Raw genomic sequence first — 20,380 nt, forward strand, 5'->3', positions numbered from 1 at the left:
ATGAGTAAGATGTCGTGGATGACGATGCTGCTCCTGCAGGAGGCGAATGCTAGGAGCCGACGAGTCCTGCCGTCTGTTGAGTTGTCGCTTCACCAGGATCGCAGCATGAGGCCTCAGGCGTGACGGCAGAGGAGCAGACGCCGCCAGCTGACCTGCTCCTGCCAGTCCGATGGAGGACCTGGAGCTTCTTCCGGGTGAAGTAGTGAACCTCCGCCTTGAGAGGGTTGGAGTGTTCTATGGCTCGACGTGTGGGCTCGACCCGCAAGGAGGGCATGGCTCGCTGGTGGTTACCAACTATCAGATGTCCTTCAACTGGGGAGGAAAGAAACCGATCTGCGTCCCCCACCTCAACGTTACGAAACTCAGCAAGCGCGACCGTGCGACGGACAAGCGCTCGGAGGACTGGGATGGAGGGCAGGGGAGCGCGGCAAACCCCCTCACGCACAAGATGGGGATGCTGCACCTGGAAAGGAGGGACGCGACGCCGATGACCATCATCCTGTTCGCAGCCTCGACGCTGATCGACTGTATCAATGACGAGCTGTACCCGAACCCTACGAGACAGTGCTCCAAGTTGTTCGAGACCTTGATGTCTTATGTCTTTCCTCGCTCACTCACCAAGGTCCCTCGATGCCCTCATGGTCCGCTGGCCTGACGTCTTGGTCCAGGTCTTCGCGTTCTCTTACCGACAGCAGTTCGAGCCCGAGACTGATGGTTGGAAAGTTTACAATCCAGATGATGAGTTTGCTCGACAGGTCAGTATGAAGTTTCGACCTACTCACTCCTCTCACTCACTCGTTCTACTCTCTTCCTGTCCGTCTACCGTCTCACTCCCTTCTCTTCATCTCTCAACTTACTCCCCCCTTCCCTTCTCTGCCTATCCTGACCCATATGCGTTCCCCAGGGTGTTCTGGCCCCCAACAGCGGGTGGCGAGTCTCGCATGTCAACCACGAGTACACAGCCTGTGAGTCTTACCCGAGGAAAGTCGCGGTCCCCGCGGGGATCCGCGACTGGGAGATCAAGAAGGCGCTCGAGTTCCGAGCCAACGGTCGTTTCCCCATCATGGTCTGGAAGAGCCCGAGGGGGGAGAGCGTCATCTGCCGCTCTGCCCAGCCTCTCCCTGGCCTGTTCCGCATGCGGAACAAGGAGGACGAGCGGCTGGTGGGGCTGATCCGAGCGGCCAACACGAGTCCCGCCCCCCTGTATATCATCGACGCGCGGCCGCACACGAACGCGCAGGCCAACACAGTGTTCCGAGCCGCGGGGTACGAGCGAGGGTCGTATGAGAAGTGCGAGATAGTCTTCCTTGGGATCGAGAACATCCATGCTGTCCGCAAGTCCTACACGCGCCTGCGCGAACTCTGCACTTCCCCTCCTGCGGACGACGACGAGCGATGGATGCAGAACGTGCAGGAGACGTACTGGCTGCAGTACATCTCGAAGCTCCTCCAGGGGTCGCGGAGGATCGCGGAGTTCGTGATGCTTGAGCGCGCCTCTGTCCTCATCCACTGCAGCGATGGATGGGACAGGACGCCGCAGATCTCGTCGCTGGCCCAGATGATGATCGACCCCTTCTACCGCACACTGAGAGGCTTCGAGGTGGTGGTGGAGAAGGAATGGTGCGCGCTAGGACACAAGTTCAGCCTGCGCTATGCGCATGGGGGATCGTCAGACAAGCAGGTGTGTTGAGAGGGTTGGCAGTTGCTCTTCCCTCTTGTCAGCTGCTCACACTGCTGCTGTGCTTGCAGGAGGCGGCGCCCGTGATCGCCCAGTGGGCTGACTGCATCTGGCAAATGATGCGGCAGTTCCCGACGGCGTTCGAGGTGAACGAGGAGCTGCTGCTGGAGCTCATCGAGATGGTTCACGTGTGCAAGTTCGGGACCTTCTTGTTCAACAGCGAGTGCGAGAGGCGTCGGGCTGGCGTGCACAAGAAGACTGTGTCGTTCTGGTCGCACGTCAACATGAACCTTGACAGGTCTTGACCCAGTCAATTTCTCCTCCCCCTCCTGTTGTGACAACTCCTCCATCTCTTGTTGATATCGCTCCGTACATGGTCGTTTACCTTGTTGTTGTTGCAATGACTGTCGCTGTTGTCTCTGTTGAACCTTCTCGTCCCCACGAAAGCTTCTCCTCATACCTTTCTCTTCCTCCAGGTACCGCAACCCCCACTACGTCAAGTATCCGGGTTTGATCTTCCCGGAGACGAGCGTGCGGAGGCTCTATGTGTGGGAGAAGCTCTTCTTCCGCGACTGTACCTCGTTGCCTCCCCCGCAGGATCACTGCCCGAGCATCGAGCTTGAGTCCAGCGCCTCGCACATCAGCAGGCAGCTAACGGAGCTCAACGGCAGCGTCGAGAAGCTCTCCAAGGAGAACGCGGAGCTGCGCATCCAGACAGACCGAGACAAAATGAGGATAAGGGAGCTGGAGAGTCGCTTGCGATCCCTGGCAGGAGAAGCCTTCTCCCCTCATGGCTCCTCCCACTCCGCCGGACTAGAGATGGGGCAGAGGTAAGTGATGCCTCGTCTGTGAACCTCCTGCTCCTCCTCCTCCTCCTCCTCCTCCTCCTCCTCCTCCTCCTCCTCATCCCATACCCCATGCACCTCTACCTGTCCCTACCCTTCTCCCTTGTCTGACTCGTGTTGCAGGCAAATCTCAGCAGAGTCGCTCGACAGCTGCTACAGCCCGGCGGGCTCGAGGAATGGAGATTTGGGGAACGCGAGGGAAATGTGGGCGAGTCCGACGGGAGTCTTGTGGAGCTCGGAGACGAGAGGCAGGAGCATCTTCGACCTCGATGAGAGCTGGCACAAGGCCGTTCGTCTTAGAGCCGAGGGGATGAAGATCGACGGACAGGTGCTCGTCTCCCTGCTACCCTCAGTCCTTGTGCTGCTGCCTCCTCCCTCCTCGCAGCCTGCTGATGCTTCCTTCTCTCTCGCTCACTGTCCCCTTGTCCAACTCTCCCTACATGCTCGCTCTCTCATCCTCCTGCTTCTCTCCCCCTCCACACCTTCGTCTCCTCTTCTTCCCCTTGACTTGCTTTATATGCAGATTGCCGAGCTCGTGTGCGACGTCGTGGACTGCGTGGCGTCCCAGCTGGGGGAGGCACTTCTGCCCTCAGCGAACGGGGAGCAGCGATCATCGAAAGCTGCGTGAGTGACAGCATTGTGCGGCAGCCCTCGCGTTCCTGACAGTGAGGGGGCAGGAGGAGCTCGGAGTCGGACAGCAGCGAAGACCAGGACGAGGAAGGGATGTACAGCTCAGACTCGAAGCCGCGAGTGCTGGCGCGAGAGACGAGCTCCGACCCTTTTTCCGAGAACGAGTCGACGGTGAGTCGAGAAGAGACTGCGTAGAGGAGAGGAGGGAAGCAGAGGAGAGGTTGTCAGTAGAGCGGAGGGAGGAGGAAGAGGAGGAGGAGAGACTTCGGTCGTTTCCCCGTCTCATGGCTGGGTACAGGGGGGATCCGCAGCAGAGACGGCGATGGTGGAGGGAGAGGAGGGATGGATGTCAAAGGCTGCAGCACGAGGAACAAACCCCCTCCAGGATCCCTTCGGACTTCACCCGAGGTAGAGCATCCCCCGTCCTGTGCTCCCTTGACCTGCTGCAGTGAGAACGGGAACATGGAGGGAGGGAGGAGGAGGAGGAGAGGGGCAAGAGTGAAGGACGTCCCCCCGGGCATTTCTCTTGAAGCTCCACTGGATGAGACGTCCGCTAAGTGGATTCCGGATCAGGTCAGCGAGAGGGAAGGGAGGGAATGGAAGAGGATGGGGGAGGGAAGGGAGAAAGAGATGGGAAGAGGATGGGGGAGGGAGAGGGTGCGGAGGGAGGACGAGAGGGTCTGACTGGGGGCTCAGGGAGTCTCCCAGTGCTTCAAGTGTAAGAGAAGCTTTGACTTCTTCAACCGCCGCCATCACTGCCGATCTTGCGGGCGGATCTTCTGCAGGTGAAGGGGAAGGGGAAGGGGGGGGGGGGAGGATGGGAGGCGTCTGATGTGGCTCTGCTGCAGCGCCTGCTCGTCTCAGAAGAGCAGAATCTCTCGCATGCAGATCGACAAACTGGTGAGGGAGGCAGAGCACCGAAATTGTTGATGGAAGAGGAGGAGGAGGAGGAGAAGGAGGAGGAGGAGGAGGAGGAGGAGGAGGAGGGACGGAAGGAGGAGGGAGGGAGGGAGGAGGAGGAGGGACGGATGGAGGAGGGGGTAAGGGGAGGAAGAGGAGGGAGGGAGGGAGGGAGGGAGGGAGGGAGGGGAGATCTGACTGAGTGTTGTAGGTGCGAGTTTGTCTGCGATGTTACACTTACCTACAGCGGCTGGAGTCGGACCTCGACCCCTAGACCTTGAACCATTTTCACTAGTCACACACCTATCAATTCCTAGACCTTCAACCTCATCTCCCCTCCACCACCACCTTCCCCTGATCTTTCCTCCCGCTTTGAAGGGCCCATCAACGCCTTCCTTGATGTACAAGAAATGAAGATTAACCGCTCTGAGCGGCTCTAGTTTACAGCAATCTTGTGTTTCGCGTGAAAAGAGGTGCAAGAGACCTCGAAGACGCCTCCTCCTCCTCCTCCTCCTCCTCCTCCTATCTCCCTACACCCAGCTTCTCTCTCATCCCTTCAAGCTTGGCATCGCCCTCGCCCTACCCTCCTTCCCTCTCTCCTTCCCTCTGACCTCAGCCCGTCCCCTTACCGTCCCCTGCTTCTTCTGGCAGAGCCTAAGGGAAACGAGGGTCCTTGCTGATCCTCGGGATCTGCTCCACGAAGGAGCTGGAGAGGCCGAAGATGGACTGAGGGATGTAGGGGTTCAGGGGGGCCGCCTGCAGCCACGTCATCACTCCGCCTCCTTGAACTGCTCGCACGCACCGCATAAGGATTCTCGGTGCATGGCATGACGCAGATTTCCTGCTCGCAAGTTACAGGAGGAGGGAGGAGAGCGGGGAGGATGCTCGGATTGGTGTCGAGAGCTGACCTGATCGATGAAGAGATCAGTGCTGGTCATGTCAGGGTTCACTTCAAGGATCTTCTTGATGGTTGTGCGGAGTCTTGCGGCTGCGAACTGCGTCATGAAAGGAGTAGGAGGAGGGAGCGGCACGTCAAGGAGGAAAGGAAAGAGGAGATCGCAGAATGTTTGCCAAGGGATCAAGCGAGACGAGAAACAAGACAGTGAGCTAGTGAGGTCAGAGAGGGAGCAGAACGACTAGGATAGATATCGAAGGTGAACAAGTTGACACCAGAAGACGAGGAGGAGGAGGAGAAGGAGGAGGAGAAGGAGGAGAAGGAGGAGAAGGAGGAGAAGGAGGAATATACCGACTCTTGAAAGTGTGTCTCCCAGCTGCACCTTGTACGTTGACCCGATCACGACGGGCAGATAGTTTCGCAGGACCAGGTCCGGATCCTGAATGTCCGGATTGAAGTTCCACAGGCGCAGCCTGCATCATTTCAAGTCAGCAAAGGGAGAGGAGGAGAGCGAGAGAGGAAGGAGAAGAATTGCAAGAAATCAGGGGATAAGGTCAGGATGAGGAACAGCATCAAGTGTGGTGTTGGTGGTGGCCAACGAGGCGATAGGAGGAGTGAAAAGAAGGGGCAGTTGAAGAAGGTAAAGGGAGCGGGGGAGGAGGAGGAGGACGTAGGAGAAGGAGACGGAGAGAGGCGGAGGAGGAGGAGGAGGAGGAGAAGGACGTAGGAGAAGGATAGGAAGGAGGAGGAGGAGAAGGACGGGAGTAACCAGTTGGTGTCGAAGTTGTACTGCTCGGCCACGTAGTTCAAAGTCTCTCCGACTCTCGTACAATAATAACATTTCATAACCTTGAGGAAAGCGCAGACCTGACGTGCGTCATACTTCAGCCCCTCACCTCACAACACTTCTTCCTCCCTTTCTCCCTCCTCTCCATATTCCCACCCTCCTTCCTTCGCCCGCTCTCCCGAATTTTTGCGCCACACTTCCTTGAGTAGCTTGTTTCTGGCACCTCTACCCTCCCACTCGTCCTTTACACTACTGGTTTTGATGATTTCTTTCCCCAATCCCCTGCTTTACCTCAGCAAGGCTCGAAGAATTTCCCACGTGGCTTCCGCGCATGCAGACCTGATGCGTCTGGCCCTCCATTCCCCGCAGAGGAGTCCACTGGAAGACAGCTACCACCTTGTTCCCCTGCTGCGAGTTCGAGAAAGCTCGCCAAGGAGGAGACAGCTCTCCTGCGCCAGATGGTTGAGAGAGCTCGAGGAGAGGAGGAGAGATTACCCGGAGAGACGAAAAACCCGCTTCCTGTACCTCTGCAGCTCATTTGATCCCACAGGCACTGATGGCGGGGATACGCTTCTGCCGCCGATGTGGGTTCGCAAGCAGCAGAGGTCGACGAGGAAGAGCAAGGCGTGATGCTTCCAGCCCCGCAAGCGCAGCAGGCCTGAGAGGAGGGTGAGGGGCGGGGAGGAAGATCGCTAGAGGATACGCAATGAGGTGCGAGAGGTCAAGGACAAACCTGATTAGCAGCGAGCCCTCCGATCCGAGCAAAGGCAGAGAATGAGCCCCCCAACCTGCTGCAAGCTTCACCCAATCCCCTCCTCTAGATGAAAGCAGAGACTGTGCCTCCCTGCTCACCCGCTCACAAAGTTGGCTCCTGCTGCTCCGTCCCTGCAGAACCCCAGCTGGACATACTGGTCGCACGTGCGTCCCAGCCTGTCCGTCCAGGGAGTCTCTGTGAGGGAAAAGCTTGTCACATCGGTGCAAGTCTTGTTCTGCGCCCTCCAACTCCAAGAGGCGCCCGGAGGAAGCACCTTGGTCGTGTCCTCCAGGTAGACGTCGTAGTTGGCGTCTGAGATCCCCATGGCGAACTGGATGGGGCAGTTGATGTAAGCCTTGTACTCCCTCCTGTCCAGAACCCACTGGGCTGTTGCCTCGAAGGTGGTGGAGCTAACGACAGACTGCTGCATGCTCACAGGGTCCGTGAACGTCTCCGTCCTCCCACCTATCACCATCCCCACCGTCCCCGCGTAGTAGCTCGGCGCCGGCTTCACGAGGTCGATCACCACCGTCTTGACACTCGATCCCCTGCCCGCACTGTCGAAGGCCTGGAACTTCACGGTGAAGGAGCAGGTGGAGGGAGAGGAACAAACGGCCTGACTCGGCCCCGGCGTCCACGTGAGCGTGCGAGCTACGAGCCGTCCTGGGTTGCTCTCCGCCTTCCCCACCTGATCGGCTGAGCACCATGTTCGCATGGCGATGACCTCACTGTCAACCTTGTTGGCGATGAAGGCGGCGATAGAGGCATCTGGTACCACCTTGAACCCGAACGTCGCCGTGCCGAAATTCTGGCACATGGGACAAGGGTACGCGCCTCCAACCGAGACGCACCTCTGATAGTTTCTGTTGGCCGTGACCTGAGCTCCGTTGGGAACGCCAGGGTCCTCCAGCACATAAATTGAGACGTCTGCTTCAAGGCTCTCTGCGTACACGGTGAAGGCTAGGGGACGGCCCACGTACGCTGTGAGGCGACATGGCGTGCTGGAGTCGTTGAGGAGAGGCCCTGCGTGCCTCCCTCCTCCATAGTCGAACATTTGAAACTGCGACGAGAACAAGTTCACGCCTGCAGAGTTGTTCTTGAACACGGAGAGACCGTTGAGTACTGTAGGCGAAGCCTCGCCATAATGAATGTGATTCATGCAGTTCTCTTCCGGCCAGAAGGGGTTCGAAGCCCCTCCTTGTATGACGGAGAAGAGGCAGAGAAGCAAGCATGTTCGAATGCAGCTTGTTGCCATCTTTGACTGGGAGAAAAGCGAGAAAGAATGTGAAGCAACCATATCACAATAAGACTTGAAACGGATGACAACGAGGCTGGGAGGAAAGGGAGAGAGGAGCGGGAGAAGAGGGAGCAAGAGAGGAGCAGGAGGGAGGGAGCAAGCGAGGAGGATAGATCGGCTGAGGGGAGGAGGATCAGGAACTTGAGGGCTTGGGAGGAGCCAACAGATCGGCACTTGCCAGCGCCATGGCGGATGAGGCTGAACCGTTAGACCGTTTTTGATGGGTGATGGCACAGGGGGTAGGGGGTATGGGGTAGGGGATGAAGGGGGTAGTGATGATTTTGAATGGAGGAAGTACGTCAGGGGGGTCATATGCCACTTTACATATAGAGCGGGAGGGGTAGTTCGAACACAGGAAGGACGGGGTCCTGTAGGACATCAATTACCTTTATAGCCCAGGGGTAGGGTTACATCCGAAGCAAGTGAACCCCCACCCTACCTCATGATATGAGGGGAAGGTGGTTGAAGATTTGACAGGGGTGGTCGAGTGGTACGGGAGCCTGTAGCGCTATGTGGTCGGGCAGCGAAGGGAGTATGAGCGCGGCAGAGAGCCTACTGGAGCGGCTCATGGCGGGGAACATCAGCACAGAAGTGAGCAGAGAGGATGGGAGAGGAGGAAGGTACGAGGGAGACGACGAGGACGGGAGGAGGTGGAGAGATAGCGGTGCTTCTTGGTATGCAAACGGGTACGGTGAAGATGAAGAAGCGGAATACAGCAGCGTCCAGTCGAGTGTGTGGTCGTCTAGCGTCGATGTAAGCATTCATGAACGAACAGAGAACATGATGGACCTGAAGAAGACGATCAGAACTCGATGGAGTGAGTTCGAGAACCAAAATGCTGGCACTTCACCTTCGAACCTATCCTCTGAAGTCTTCCAGCAAGATTCTAGAAGATCCAGCCTGAAGAATGGACTCAGCGAGGAGCACGGAAGAGGAGAGGTGATCTATCTCTTGATCTCTTGCCTGATGCCACGTGAAGCTGCTGCAGGCCAACATAGTCGAGCCCCATCTTTGCTTGGCGCGGGAGACATGGAGGTCCGACGTAGCAGGCACTATCGCACTAGAAGAGGGCGAGCGATGCAGGTTGATCCGATACAACCCGGAGAGATGGTCTCTTGTCGCAAGCCTGGAGAGGAACCGGGACTTCGTGGGATGGTTTCCCTCCGAGCTCCTCCTGTTCCACAGGGATTCGCTGCCCAGTGTGGCGGATGGTGCGAGCCCGCGGTCGTCCGCGCTGTCCATAGCGAGTCTGTCGTTGAACGATGCGATGATGAAGGAGAGGATGCTCCTGGCAGCAGCTGAGGAGAGGAAACACGAGATGCCCCGGGGTAGCGCCAACGATCCGTCGGCTGATCGCCTCCTCCTCCGCAAGGCCCAGCTACACCACCAGGAGCAAGTGCTTGAGGAGTTCTGGAGGATGAAACTGTGAGTATGCTGCCTGCGTTTCGTTTTCTCCTCCTCACTCTTGACTCCCTGCCGTGTGCTCAACAGGAAGTCTGACAACTGGAACGAGCGAGAGGCTGCCGTCATCGTACGTCACTCGCCACCCCTCCTCTGTCAGAGCCTCTGACTTTCCCTTTCGAGCAGGCGCTGGGGAGAGTAGCGGACAGCATGCGGGAGAGCAGCACGTCGGCGGATCGGCGGCTCCTGCTCAACGCGTACGTGGATGCAGAGCTCCCTCCTCCTGGTTGGCTGCTGTCGGCCTCAGTGACAGATGAGGCGGCGAGCAAGAGGGCGAATGGGGGGATGGGGCCGACGGCTGACGTTCATGGAATCATCTCCCTCCTCCCCAAACTTCTCTACCAGGAGGCCCTGGAGTACATGCAGCATGCGGGTGATTTCTCCCGTCTCCCCCATTTCCTCCAACCCCTCTCGCTCCTTCCTCCCCTGCCCTCCTCCCTCTTGTTTATCCCATCCCTCCCCCTCATCCATATACCCTTTCTTCCATCCTCACTTCTATCCTCCTTCCCTTTCTGTCTCTCTTCCTGTCGCTCCTACACTTTCTCGCTCTCCCCTGTATCAGCCTTGTCACTCGCTCATGGCTTTTTCCTGACCTTTCTCGTCTCAGGAGCTGCCCGACACCTTTATGCAGAAGTTTCTGCGCATACCCAGCAGGAAAACTCAGTGATCGGGGAGGAGAGGAGCCGGAGCCACCTGTCGAACGAGAGGAGAGGCGATGAGGGAGGAGGGAGAGAACTTCAGTCCACAAGCAGTTCAGCGTCCCTCCGGCGCTTCATTGGGTCACCGCAGCCCACGTACGAGTCGGGAACATGGCTGCACGAGCAGCTGAAGGAGAGGGACACTCTCTCCTCGCCTGTTGCTGAGAGCGACGAGCAGAACGGAAGACAGAGCTCGAGGCTACAGGAGGAGGAGGAAGAGGAGGAGGAGGAGGAGGACGTGAAAGTGCGACCGCGGAGGGGCATGCTTGGCAAGGAGCAAGTACAGGAGAGAAGAGGAGCCAAGCTCCTGTTGAAGGATGAGAGTTCAAGCGACAGTGAGAGAGAATCAAACATGTCACGACGGACAACAAGCAAGTCCTGGAATGGCTCGACAACTGTGAATGACAAGCGTTCAAAGAGACGGCAGGAAGAGGAGGAGGAGGAGGAAGAGGAGGAAGAGGAGGAGAGGCGTCCAGTGCCAGGTCAAGTGCTTCACCCTCGCCTCACCCAACGTCCTGTAACTGTGCATCAAGAGGAGGAGGATGGAAGGGAACCCAGTAAGGTGAAGCCATACGTCGAGGAGAAAGTGGAGGAGGACGGGAGGGAGGCAGAGACAAGGCGAACCAACGGAAACGATAACGAGAAAGCGACGAAGCCTGCAAGGCATCGAGAAACTTCTGCTGCTACTTCCTACGTGAGGTGAGTCTAGACCAGAAAAAAACGAAAGTCATCTGCTATCTTAGCTTTTCTCTTCTTCTTCTCTTCTGCTCCTGGCCCCCTTGCTCCTGGTCCCCTCCTTTGCAGCTCATTGCTGATCCCTCGTCCTCTTGACCTGTCTTGCAGCCTCTCCAAGTTCCTTCCCAGCAGCTTCCGCAGGAGCGAGTCGAACTCCAAAAGAGCAGAACCCCACAGCTCCTCGAGTTCCGAGGACGAGGGTTCTCAAGGTAGCGGAGCAGCACAAGACGAGCTCTTTCCTGACTTGCTGGCCTGCAGCAGCTGCGAGACGCAGGTCGCAGTTCGCAAGGAACATCGCTTCTCGTGGGGGATCAGCCAACAGCCATCGGACTTCCTCGGGAGGAGGAGGAGGAGGAGGAGGAGGAGGAGAGCGGTCGGAGTTCTCTCTGGAGAGGCAGAACTCAGCGACTAGCTCCGAGCTGAGCAGGCCCGTGAGCTCAATCGGCCTGCCCAAGAGAGAGAACTCGTCGCATCCTCTCGTGGTCCCGCTATCTCTACCTCGCCGAGCACGCAGCGGTTCTCCTTTCAGCATGTCCTCGAGCGAAGGAGGAGCATCGGGTCTGTCGTCCTACGCCAAGGAGATGATCCAGAAGAAACAGAACAAGCCGTCCATAGTCGTCGAGCAAGTGCTGGAGGACGTGAGGAGGAGGAAGGCAGCAAGCATGCAGGTGGAGAGGAGGAGATTGGCGTATGATGCGATGAGAATGTGTGGGGAGGGAGAGCAAGAGGGGGACGTGGGGATGGGAGGGAGGAGGGAGAGGGAGAAGAAAGAGGTAGGCTGAGTTACTCCGTCCATCATGTTTGTTGTGTTGATTATCTTGATACTCGTGGATGGTTCTCGTTTTGACTTGGTTCCAACCATTTTTCTACTCTCTCTGTCTCTCTCCCTTTCTCCCTTTCCCTTTCTCTCTCTCTCTCTCTCTCTCTCTCTTTCTCTGCCTCTCCCCTCTCTCTCTCTCTCTGCCTCCCTCCTCCCCTCCCTCCCCCCCCCCCCCCCTCTCTCTCTCTGCAGATCAACGCTCCCCTTCTCTCTCATTCCTCCAGCGTCGCTCACATGCTTATGGCCTTGGAACGAGCAAAAACTCCGGTACAGGTATCCAACGCCTCCCCCACCCCCTTCTCCTCTCGATTCACCCTTCCCGCTTACTTACCCAACTCTTCGTTCGTTCCTCGCTCCTTCCTCTCTCTGATCCTCCTCGTGACCTCCCTGTCAGACTTCGTCTCCGCAGACTCTGCGAGCAGACTTGGCGAGCGTCAAGGAGCAGCCGGACAAGAGCGACGTGCTCTCCAGGGTCAGGAGCGAGATCTCCCTCCTGCTCACCCCCCGGGGAGCCAAGAAAGAGCAGGAGAAGATCCCGTGGAGCTTCAGCCCCGCGTCCTTGGACCCCGTCTCTCCTCCCGAGGGCAGGGCGGAGAGAGGCAGGTGGGAGGCTGCAGACGTGCTAGCAGGGAGGTACACGGAAGGGAGGAAGGACGAGACGACGCTGCTGCTGCGGCTGCATGCTGCTAGCATGGACCCGCTGTCTCCTGCCTCCCAGTACGTTGACCTTGCATGCTATGAGGAGGAGGAGCTGACAGGACGGCAGGAGGAAGGCCAAGACCGTTTCCCGCATTGCCATGGCTGCCATTGCCTGTCACTCTTGCCTGGACGACCTGGACTTCGGTTGAGAGAGCCTGCGCGTGCGAGGAAGGAGGCGAAGGAACACGAACGAGAGGAGGGGGGGAATGAATAAATCTAGTGAGGGAGCGGTGCACGTAGAGAGCAGATTTGCAAACGTCCTTTCATCGTAACCTCCCGTCTCTTCACTCCTCCTCGCCCCTGCCCCCCCTCCCTCTTCCACCTTCTCCCCTCCTCTCCTTCCCCCGTCCTGCTCTTTCAGCTCCAGCAGGGCGTCAAGTGGTTCAGTTCCCCTTGCCGTGTCTCTTGCGACTCAGCCCCGCTCCCTTCCCCAACTTCTCTCTCTTCCTCTTTTGAGTCTCCAGCCGCTTTCTCTCGTACTTGGCCTTGAGCCGCTCCTCCCGCTCCTCCCCCCTCCCCTCCTGCTGCTTCGGCGGCTGAAAAGTCTTGAGCGGGTCCGCGCCCTCCTTCTTCCTCTTCTTCGAGTTGACTGGCAACGAGTCCCGCGCCCTCCTCTTCGCCTCCCTCTTGCTCTGCATCACTTGCGTGCGGAGCGAGGGCGGGAGAAGATAGTCGGGGACTTTAGCCAGATGCGCCATCTGACGGTTGGGAGCAAGAGTGCGATCGTGCCTGCCGCTCGCATGTCAGAGTCCTCCTACCTCCGTCCACCTTGTTGATCCTCCTCCCTCCCTCCTCCTTGTTGAATCTCCTCCCTCCCTCCTCCTTCTCTATCCTCCGCCTCCTCCGCCTCCTTCTCTCTCTCAGTCCTCCTATCTCTCCGTTCCTTTTTGAACGTTCCCTTTCTTTGATCACCTTCGCTTCCACCATACCTCCCCTCCCCTCCATCCAACCAAACCTCTCTCCTCCTTTTCTTCGGCATTTTCTGTACTGCATCTCCTGCTCCTGCTCCTGCTCCTGCTCCTGCTCCTGCTCCTCTTCTTCACCTCAGAGCTCGCAGGTCCTGTGGGTTGTGCTGGAAATGCTCCTTGAGGGTCTTGGAGTTGAGCAACTCAGACTCGATCTCCCTCAGCCTCGCGCGCTTGATCGCCAACTTGGTTACCCGCCTCAGACTGTCCTCTGCTCGATAACGGAAGCCCTCCACCTGGAGCAGAAGTGAGGAGGGGGGCGAGGAGAAAAGGAGGAAGAAGAGCGAAGGAGGGGGAGAGGAGGAGAGGAGGAGAGAAGAGGACAGTAAGCAAGAGCCCGGTGGAAGAGTAGAGCGCTTGAACAAGCAAAGGAGGAGGAGAAGGACGAGGAGAAGGAGGAGGAGGAGGAGGAGAAGGAGGAGTTTCACCTGCTGGAGGTTGAAAGGAAGCGGCTCGATCACTTGCATTCCTCTCTCCGCTTGCTTCCCCGCCAGTCCCTCAAGCCTTCCCACCTCCTCCGGGGACACCAGCGACAGCGCTGTCCCGTTCTGCCCAGCTCGCGCAGTCCTCCCGACCCTGCCGAGCACACCCACCAGTTGTCAGCAACCCCAGCAGGAGCTCACCAGGACTTCACCTGTGGGTGTAGGCGCGGAGGGTACGAGGGAGCTCGAAGTTGACGACCGCGTCAACGAGCTTGAAGTCAACCCCTCTCATCACCCCGTACTCCCCGTCCTTGGCCGCCTGCAGGCCTCGCGCCGCCTGTTTCATCGCCTTCTTTGCCTTGCTCGGCTTGCCCTTCCCCGCCTCCTTCGCCTGCTCGATGATCTCCCCCTGCCGCGCCAGCCGCTCCTCCTCCAGCTCTGCTGTCGCCTGAGGTCTGATGTGAGCGATGATGAGAGAAGAGGAAAGGAAGAAGAGGGGAGGAGAAGATCTGAAGTTTGTTACCTTTCCGTTGGCCTTATTCTTTGACGTCTTCTTTGAGGTTTTCTGCGATGCGTATCAAAACTTTGCACTCTCACGATGTTATCATTACATCATCAAGGTCGCGTTTTCCCGTCTTTTCTTCGACTTCTTCCTCTTCGCTTTCATCATCCTCGCTAGCTTCCTCCTCCTCCTCCTCCTCCTCGTCTTTCTCCTCCTCCTCCTCCTCCTCCTCCTCCTCCTCCTCCTCCTCCTCCTCCTCCTCCTCCTCCTTTGCTTGCTTCTTCTTTCCAGACTTGTCTTGCTTTTTCTGCTTTTGAATCTTCAAGCTTGCTTGCTTCTTCGTTGAGCCCTGTTTTTTTGACTTTTTGAGCGCGTCCTCGTCCTCGTCCTCGTCCTCGTCCTCGTCCTCGTCCTTGATAGCTTGTTTCTTCTTCCCCGACTTTCCTTTCGTCTCGACTTTGGCACTTGTTTTCTTCTTCTTTTTTGAGCTCTTCTTTGAATCTTTTTCCTCCTCCTCCTCCTTCTCCTCCTCCTCGTTCTCTTTCTCTTTTTCCTCCTCCTCCTCGGGATCGCTCTCGAGAGCTTCATCCTCGTCTTTCTCAGCATTCCCAAGGCTCTCATCAGTTGCAATCACGTAGTTGTAGAACCCACGATTGAACCCCTGTATGATGCTCATCCTACTGTTCTGCGGCAGCTCAGAGTTCAGCACCGCCGCGCGGATCGAGAACTGCTCGAGGAAGAGCTTCAGCTCGTAGCAGCGATCCACGTCGTTGACGAAGAAGAGCACCTTCCCCTGCAGGATCCCCAGCTTCAGCAGCACGTAAGAGATCAGGAACTTGTCCCTCTGCGAGCAGCGCAGCGAGAATTGAGCAAGGCGGCCCTGCGCGCTCTCGTTGTCCTCCGCCTTCAGAGTCACGGGATTGTTCATCACCAGCGCCTGCAGCTTCTCCGTGTCCTCCGACAGCGTCGCCGACATGAGCATGCACTGGCAGATGTTGGGGAGGCTGCCCGCAATGCTCTTGATCTCGTCCTCGAACCCAAAGGACAACAGCAGATCAGCCTCGTCGAGGACAATCATCTCTGTGCTCTCCCTGAGCAGAACATTGTCAAGCTTTACGTGCTGGTCGAGGCGCGAGGGCGTCGCGATGAGGACGTGGGGCTTCGTGAGAAGGATCGACTTCTGGGCCGCAAGACTCTGATCCGCCGTGATGGCAGCCAGAGTGACTGACGGAACGAAGAAACAGAGCTCGGAGAACACTTGTCTGACCTGCTCGACAAGCTCCCTCGTTGGGACAAGCACGACTGCGACAGGTCCTGACCTCTCAATCCTGGTGTTCTTGTTGTAGCCCTCTGACTGGAGAATCTTCTGAAGGATCGGAAGCGCATACGCTCCTGTCTTGCCCGAGCCCGTCTTTGCCTTGGCCAGGATGTCCTTGCCCTGAAGGGCGAGAGGAATAGCTGCAAGAGAAGACAAGATAAGACATTCGAGAAGCAGGAGCAGGAGGAGCAGGAGGAGCAGGAGGAGCAGGAGCAGCAGCAGGAGCAGCAGGAGGAGGAGCAGGAGGAGGAGGATGAGGAGAAGAAGGAGACTCCTCCTGGAGAAGCAGGAGGAGCAGGAGGAGCAGGAGGAGCAGGAGGAGCAGGAGGAGTGGGAGGAGCAGGAGGAGCAGGAGGAGTGGGAGGAGCAGGAGGAAAGGCTCAACCTTGAGTTTGGATGAGAGTAGGTTGTTGCCAACCCATGTGCGCGATCGCCTTCTTCAGCCTGTCGTCAAGCGGGAGCGATGAAAACCCTTCCTGCAACCAACGAGTGAGTGGACTGAGCTTGCAAAACTCAGAAGCTACATCCATCTCCATGGGCGCCATGGCAAAGGCGAGGAATCAACTCAGTTGCGAGGAGAAGCTCCTGCCGGCGTGGGGTTGAACTTTTCACTTGCTGCGATCTGATGTACTTCAAACCTGCAGCATGAGGTTAGGAGAGTCAGTCGAGCAACTTGGCGGTGCCAGCTCCTAAAACATCCCCAACCCCTCCTCCGCTCTCAACCCCGAGCAGCAGAAATTCTCCATGATGCAAGACTTCAACCATAACCACCCTCCTCCTGCTCTGCTCCTCGTCTTCTCCCTCATCTTCACTTGTCCCAACCAGCTCATACTTGACATGTCCCTCCCTCTCCTCTCTCTCTTCCCCCTCACTACTCTCTCCTCCTCCTCCTCCTCCTCCTCCTCCCCCTCCCCCTACTCCTACTCCTACTCCTACTCCTACTACCACTAGTCTCCTCCTCCCCGTCCCCCCTCCCCTCCTCCTCCTCCACAACCTCCTCATTCCATTTCATTCCATCATGCCGCACGTGACAGCCGAAGGCCTCGTCCCCCCTCACCCCACCCGGCCTGCCGGTCCCGGGGCCGGGCACCGATACTGAAACTGCCGGGAAGAAGGGAGGAGGCAGTGGGAGGACATGAAGGAGGCTGGGGAGGAGAGGGGCGATGGGGGAAGGGGAAGGGGTGGGAGCAGGGGATAGAAAGAACTTTGGGAAAGGAGTGCATCCTTCATATGAGTCGGTAGAGGAGGGTCGACATTAGCTCCAGCTAGAAAGAGTAGAATTAACGTTGAGAATGAGAGACGCTCGGCGTGGCTGCTGCCTTGCTGCTCTTGCTTCCAACCTGCTGACTCATGAAACATCAGTCGCAGCATGCCGAGCCCAGGGATGAAAGCGATTGCAGAAAGCTCCTTTCGCAAGGATAGGGACAACGATGAAGCGTCTCATGGTATGATGGCGAGTTGAGTGATCTCCTGTCGTTCTGACTTGAAGTTCCACCATGCAGCGACATTGAACATCTGGGGAGGGAGCTGTGCTCTTATGGACATCGTGTGGCTTGCATTCCTTGTGTTCAAGGCCTCGAGACGACGTAGGGACAAAGAGCTGTCTCATCCAGAGGTCTAGGACATGCCGTCCCTCCTGTTTCATGTGATAGCCTAGCAGGAACTCTTTCCCATGATAGGGATCATGTTGTCTGTGCTGCTGCTGGCCAACATCTTCTCCGCTTTCATGGTCCTCGGCTTGGCTTGCTGTGATTGCCTGACGCACGTGCAGCGCGGGGTGAAGATGCATGTGGCGAGGACGTTGCTGAGAGCGAAGAACTGCATCGTCTTTGTCTGGGCGAGTCTCGCTGCGGTAGGACATGACAGCTTGCGATGGTTGATGGCATGCCGAAGTCAATGATGCGTCTCATCCCAACGATTATACGAGAAATGGGAGAGGGTTGAATATCTGGTGTTGGTCCTTTAGTGACCGAAGACGATGGCTTCCATGTTGATAGTGTGATCTACTTTCATGCTCTTGTGCTCTTCCTTGATGGATGTCTGGTCTCCTCGTTCTTGCAGTAGCCATCAAAGTTGATTGCTCGAACCCTGACGATAGTTGCCTCTGCTTTCAGGACACGCAAGACATGATGCATCAAAAAGAAAGATACGTCCAAACCTTGGTCATGATCGAGGTCTTGTTCCCCACGAGCCTTACTGGTGGAACTGACTTCATGCGTTCCAGGTGTTGGGTGGACATCTCGTCTTCAGGCAGAAATCCGAGCACGTCTTTTGGTTCCTCCTGTTGTCTTGGGCTTCTGCTATTCCATGGAGAGAGATATTTACCAGTCCCGTAAGACCCGCACCGAGTTTAAATGATGCTCGTCTCACACCTGATCCTACCCAGTCAACCATGTCTGCACAGACGATGTCGATAACAAGTTGAGTTTGCTAGTTGCGTCCGTATGGTTTTGACCTGATGGTTCAGGTGAACTCGCCGATATGATGGGCAACCAAACAAAGCTGCTGGACCTTGAGCAGAGGGTGAGATGTCTTGAAGGACGAGAGGGCTGGGAATGACGCGCGTTGCTGTCAGAACGGCGTGTTGGGGAGACTGGGAGCTAACATCTTCTTCTACTTTGTGATTGAAAGGATCCACACGTCAGTCAGGAGAGCCTGGATCCTGCAAGTTCACAAGCCAGGGCACGTGCTCGGGGGGATCTTGTCGGAGATCGGGAAGGAGGAGAAGGAGGAGGACGATGATGAGAAAACGCTGCGAGCAGTCAACGAGTGGGACAGATACTACTCGGATGAGGAGCTCTTGCTGCTGGAGAAGGAGGTGAGGGAGGCGGGGAAGGTATGCAACAGCGACAGTGAACCACGTGTGCAGTCGAAGATCAAGGAGGAGAAGGAGCGATCAGGTGAAAGCCGACGAGAACATGGGATGGGGAGGGGGTAACTGATTGTTGTTGACAGTCGTGGAGTTTAGAAAGACAGACATCCTGGTGCTGTTGTTGCTTTATTGGTTGTGTGTCTGTTGACGCTCCTTTACCAGCTCGGCAGCGGGTCGTTTGGCAGTGTTTACAGGGTCTGTGATGGCTGCCGAGAGTCGCTCTTGTGACGTGAAGGGCAGGCGGTAGATTGCAGAACATCCCAACACCTCGCTGTGAAGACTGTGCCGCTGAAAGTGAGACAAGAATAGGCTCCTCTGCTGATAAGATCATCTTTATGCTCTTTACGATGATGATGATTAGAGCAATGATGAGAACGATGTCGATGATGATGATAATAACGATGATGATAACGACGACGATGATGACGATAGCAACATGATCGTAGAGGTGTTGATAGCAACATGATCGTAGAGTTGTTGTGATCTTGAGGTCGCCTTTCTGGCTTGAGGCTCATTGGCGATGCTCACAGCACGATCGATCTGTGCGAGGGGACAAGGAGCTCATGAACGAGTTGAGCACGATGAAGGTGAGGAGACAACCTTGCTGCTCGAGGGTTGACTGCAGCAGAAACTCTCTCATCGCAACATCGTCTGCTACCTCGGCACTGAGATACGAGACGACGAGCTCCTGCTGGTTATGGAGTATTGCGCCGGAGGAAGGTGAGGAAGGGGGCTGAAGGAGGGATGCGGAGTGGAGGAGGAAGGAAGGGGAGGGAGAGGAAGAGGAGGGGCTGGCGTGAAAGTGTCGCTGCAGCCTTGCCTCGATACTGCATGGGATGGGAGCGATAGACGAGAACATTGCGAGGATCTACACGAGAGATCTCGTGGAGGTGAGCTGGACTAGTTTGGGAGCCCTTGTGGAGACTGTGGAGCTGACTGGCGAGATGTGCCAGGGTTTGAACTACCTGCACAGAAACTACATGGTGCACAGGTGAGAAGGTCTGAATGGTGTTGAATAGCTCGTCATGGTCGGGCAGGGACATCAAGTCGAGCAACTGCCTCCTGTCATCGGATGGCGTGATGAAACTAGCTGACTTCGGGGCTGTAAGACTTTACCGCTCTCTGCTGTCAGCGCTTGACGAACTTGTCCTGGGCAGACGAAATCTCTCAACAGCGCCAGTACCAACGACCTCCAGGGAACTCCGGGATACATGGCACCTGAGGTATGATCAAGGAGTGCGGCAGGAAGTTGGTTGACTTGAGCAGGTGCTGTGGAGCAAGACTCTGCATCGTCAGAGTGACGTGTGGAGCCTCGGGTGAATATTCAACATGATCTTGATGACGATAAGATTTGTTGTTGATGATGACGATGATGTGCGATGATGTCTTGGTGTTCTTGTTCTTGTTCTTGTTCTTGTTCTTGTTCTTGTTCTTGTTCTTGTTCTTGTTCTTGTTCTTGTTCTTGTTCTTGTTCTTGTTCTTGTTCTTGTTCTTGTTCTTGTTCTTGTTCTTGTTCTTGTTCTTGTTCTTGTTCTTGTTCTTGTTCTTGTTCTTGTTCTCCTTGTGGTGCCCTGTTGTTGGGAGTTGTTGATGCGAGAAAGTTGATGCTGAGTTTGCTATTTTCTCTTGCAGATGTTGTGTGTTGGAGATGTTAACCCTCGAACTTCCCTATGGAGCTGCAAACTACGATCAACAGCTTCAGCTGCATTATCTTTATCGTTTAGCACAGGTTTGTTTGCTGCTCTCCTCCCCTCCTTTCCCCTCTCCTCTCCCCTCCCCTCCCCTCTCCTCTCCTCTCCTCTCCTCTCCTCTCCTCTCCTCTCCTCTCCTCTTCTAACTTTCTCTCTTGGTCTTTACTATCTTTCCGTTCTCTCATCGCTCTCATGTCAGGAACGTGACGATCCACACCTCCCTGGCTCGCTGAGTGAGGACGCGAGAGAATTTATCAAGAAATGTCTACGGGTTGTAGCGAGGGGAAGAGGGGGATGGGGGATGGGAGGGGGTTGGGAAGAGGAGGGGGGCTGTAAGAGGAGGTGTGTGCTGTGGTAGTCTAATGAGGTTTGAAGGTGGACCCATCTCTGAGAAGCAACACATTGAAGCTC

The 20,380-nt window shown here is 56.6% G+C and overlaps 5 protein-coding genes across 5 annotated transcripts in view; 3 read left to right on the plus strand and 2 right to left on the minus strand.

Moving 5' to 3' along the window:
- Nucleotides 1-638: 638 nt before the first annotated feature.
- On the plus strand, nucleotides 639-2,512 carry GUITHDRAFT_75440 (hypothetical protein; the record flags this gene model as incomplete). Its single annotated transcript, XM_005827527.1, has 4 exons — nucleotides 639-766; nucleotides 925-1,681; nucleotides 1,753-1,976; nucleotides 2,155-2,512. The coding sequence occupies 4 exons, from the start codon at nucleotides 639-641 to the stop codon at nucleotides 2,510-2,512; spliced, it is 1,467 nt and encodes a 488-aa protein (XP_005827584.1).
- Nucleotides 2,513-4,707: 2,195 nt separating this feature from the next.
- GUITHDRAFT_113391 (hypothetical protein) lies at nucleotides 4,708-7,744 on the minus strand (the record flags this gene model as incomplete). Its single annotated transcript, XM_005827528.1, has 10 exons — nucleotides 4,708-4,809; nucleotides 4,856-4,894; nucleotides 4,962-5,041; nucleotides 5,300-5,421; nucleotides 5,718-5,815; nucleotides 6,027-6,184; nucleotides 6,231-6,393; nucleotides 6,469-6,523; nucleotides 6,588-6,724; nucleotides 6,764-7,744. 10 exons carry the CDS (start codon nucleotides 7,742-7,744, stop codon nucleotides 4,708-4,710), a joined length of 1,935 nt encoding a protein of 644 aa, XP_005827585.1.
- Nucleotides 7,745-8,296: 552 nt separating this feature from the next.
- GUITHDRAFT_142696 (hypothetical protein) lies at nucleotides 8,297-12,348 on the plus strand (the record flags this gene model as incomplete). Its single annotated transcript, XM_005827529.1, has 10 exons — nucleotides 8,297-8,725; nucleotides 8,775-9,211; nucleotides 9,278-9,317; nucleotides 9,374-9,620; nucleotides 9,855-10,644; nucleotides 10,789-10,889; nucleotides 10,939-11,453; nucleotides 11,693-11,773; nucleotides 11,895-12,217; nucleotides 12,267-12,348. The coding sequence occupies 10 exons, from the start codon at nucleotides 8,297-8,299 to the stop codon at nucleotides 12,346-12,348; spliced, it is 3,045 nt and encodes a 1,014-aa protein (XP_005827586.1).
- Nucleotides 12,349-12,729: 381 nt separating this feature from the next.
- On the minus strand, nucleotides 12,730-15,861 carry GUITHDRAFT_46656 (hypothetical protein; the record flags this gene model as incomplete). Its single annotated transcript, XM_005827530.1, has 7 exons — nucleotides 12,730-12,928; nucleotides 13,243-13,400; nucleotides 13,593-13,740; nucleotides 13,799-13,887; nucleotides 14,198-14,284; nucleotides 14,723-15,546; nucleotides 15,792-15,861. Coding segments are annotated over 7 exons (1,575 nt in total), but the record flags the coding sequence as incomplete, so codon positions are not given.
- A 914-nt stretch (nucleotides 15,862-16,775) lies between these two features.
- The window catches only part of GUITHDRAFT_113394 (hypothetical protein), a gene marked incomplete at both ends in the record, with an annotated part of 6,211 nt that continues 2,606 nt past the window's right edge, over nucleotides 16,776-20,380 (plus strand). The window contains 20 exons of the mRNA XM_005827531.1: nucleotides 16,776-16,851; nucleotides 16,909-17,021; nucleotides 17,067-17,135; nucleotides 17,178-17,258; nucleotides 17,521-17,605; nucleotides 17,874-17,929; nucleotides 17,982-18,224; nucleotides 18,276-18,306; nucleotides 18,362-18,390; nucleotides 18,441-18,473; nucleotides 18,519-18,572; nucleotides 18,640-18,726; nucleotides 18,809-18,865; nucleotides 18,907-18,998; nucleotides 19,093-19,269; nucleotides 19,316-19,382; nucleotides 19,436-19,501; nucleotides 19,545-19,594; nucleotides 19,911-20,007; nucleotides 20,169-20,240. Coding sequence (XP_005827588.1) covers nucleotides 16,776-16,851; nucleotides 16,909-17,021; nucleotides 17,067-17,135; nucleotides 17,178-17,258; nucleotides 17,521-17,605; nucleotides 17,874-17,929; nucleotides 17,982-18,224; nucleotides 18,276-18,306; nucleotides 18,362-18,390; nucleotides 18,441-18,473; nucleotides 18,519-18,572; nucleotides 18,640-18,726; nucleotides 18,809-18,865; nucleotides 18,907-18,998; nucleotides 19,093-19,269; nucleotides 19,316-19,382; nucleotides 19,436-19,501; nucleotides 19,545-19,594; nucleotides 19,911-20,007; nucleotides 20,169-20,240 — 1,635 coding nt within the window. The remainder of the gene's footprint in view (nucleotides 16,852-16,908; nucleotides 17,022-17,066; nucleotides 17,136-17,177; nucleotides 17,259-17,520; nucleotides 17,606-17,873; nucleotides 17,930-17,981; nucleotides 18,225-18,275; nucleotides 18,307-18,361; nucleotides 18,391-18,440; nucleotides 18,474-18,518; nucleotides 18,573-18,639; nucleotides 18,727-18,808; nucleotides 18,866-18,906; nucleotides 18,999-19,092; nucleotides 19,270-19,315; nucleotides 19,383-19,435; nucleotides 19,502-19,544; nucleotides 19,595-19,910; nucleotides 20,008-20,168; nucleotides 20,241-20,380) is intronic.

This window comes from Guillardia theta (assembly GCF_000315625.1).
Source record: "Guillardia theta CCMP2712 unplaced genomic scaffold GUITHscaffold_66, whole genome shotgun sequence".
Lineage (NCBI taxonomy): Eukaryota > Cryptophyceae > Pyrenomonadales > Geminigeraceae > Guillardia > Guillardia theta.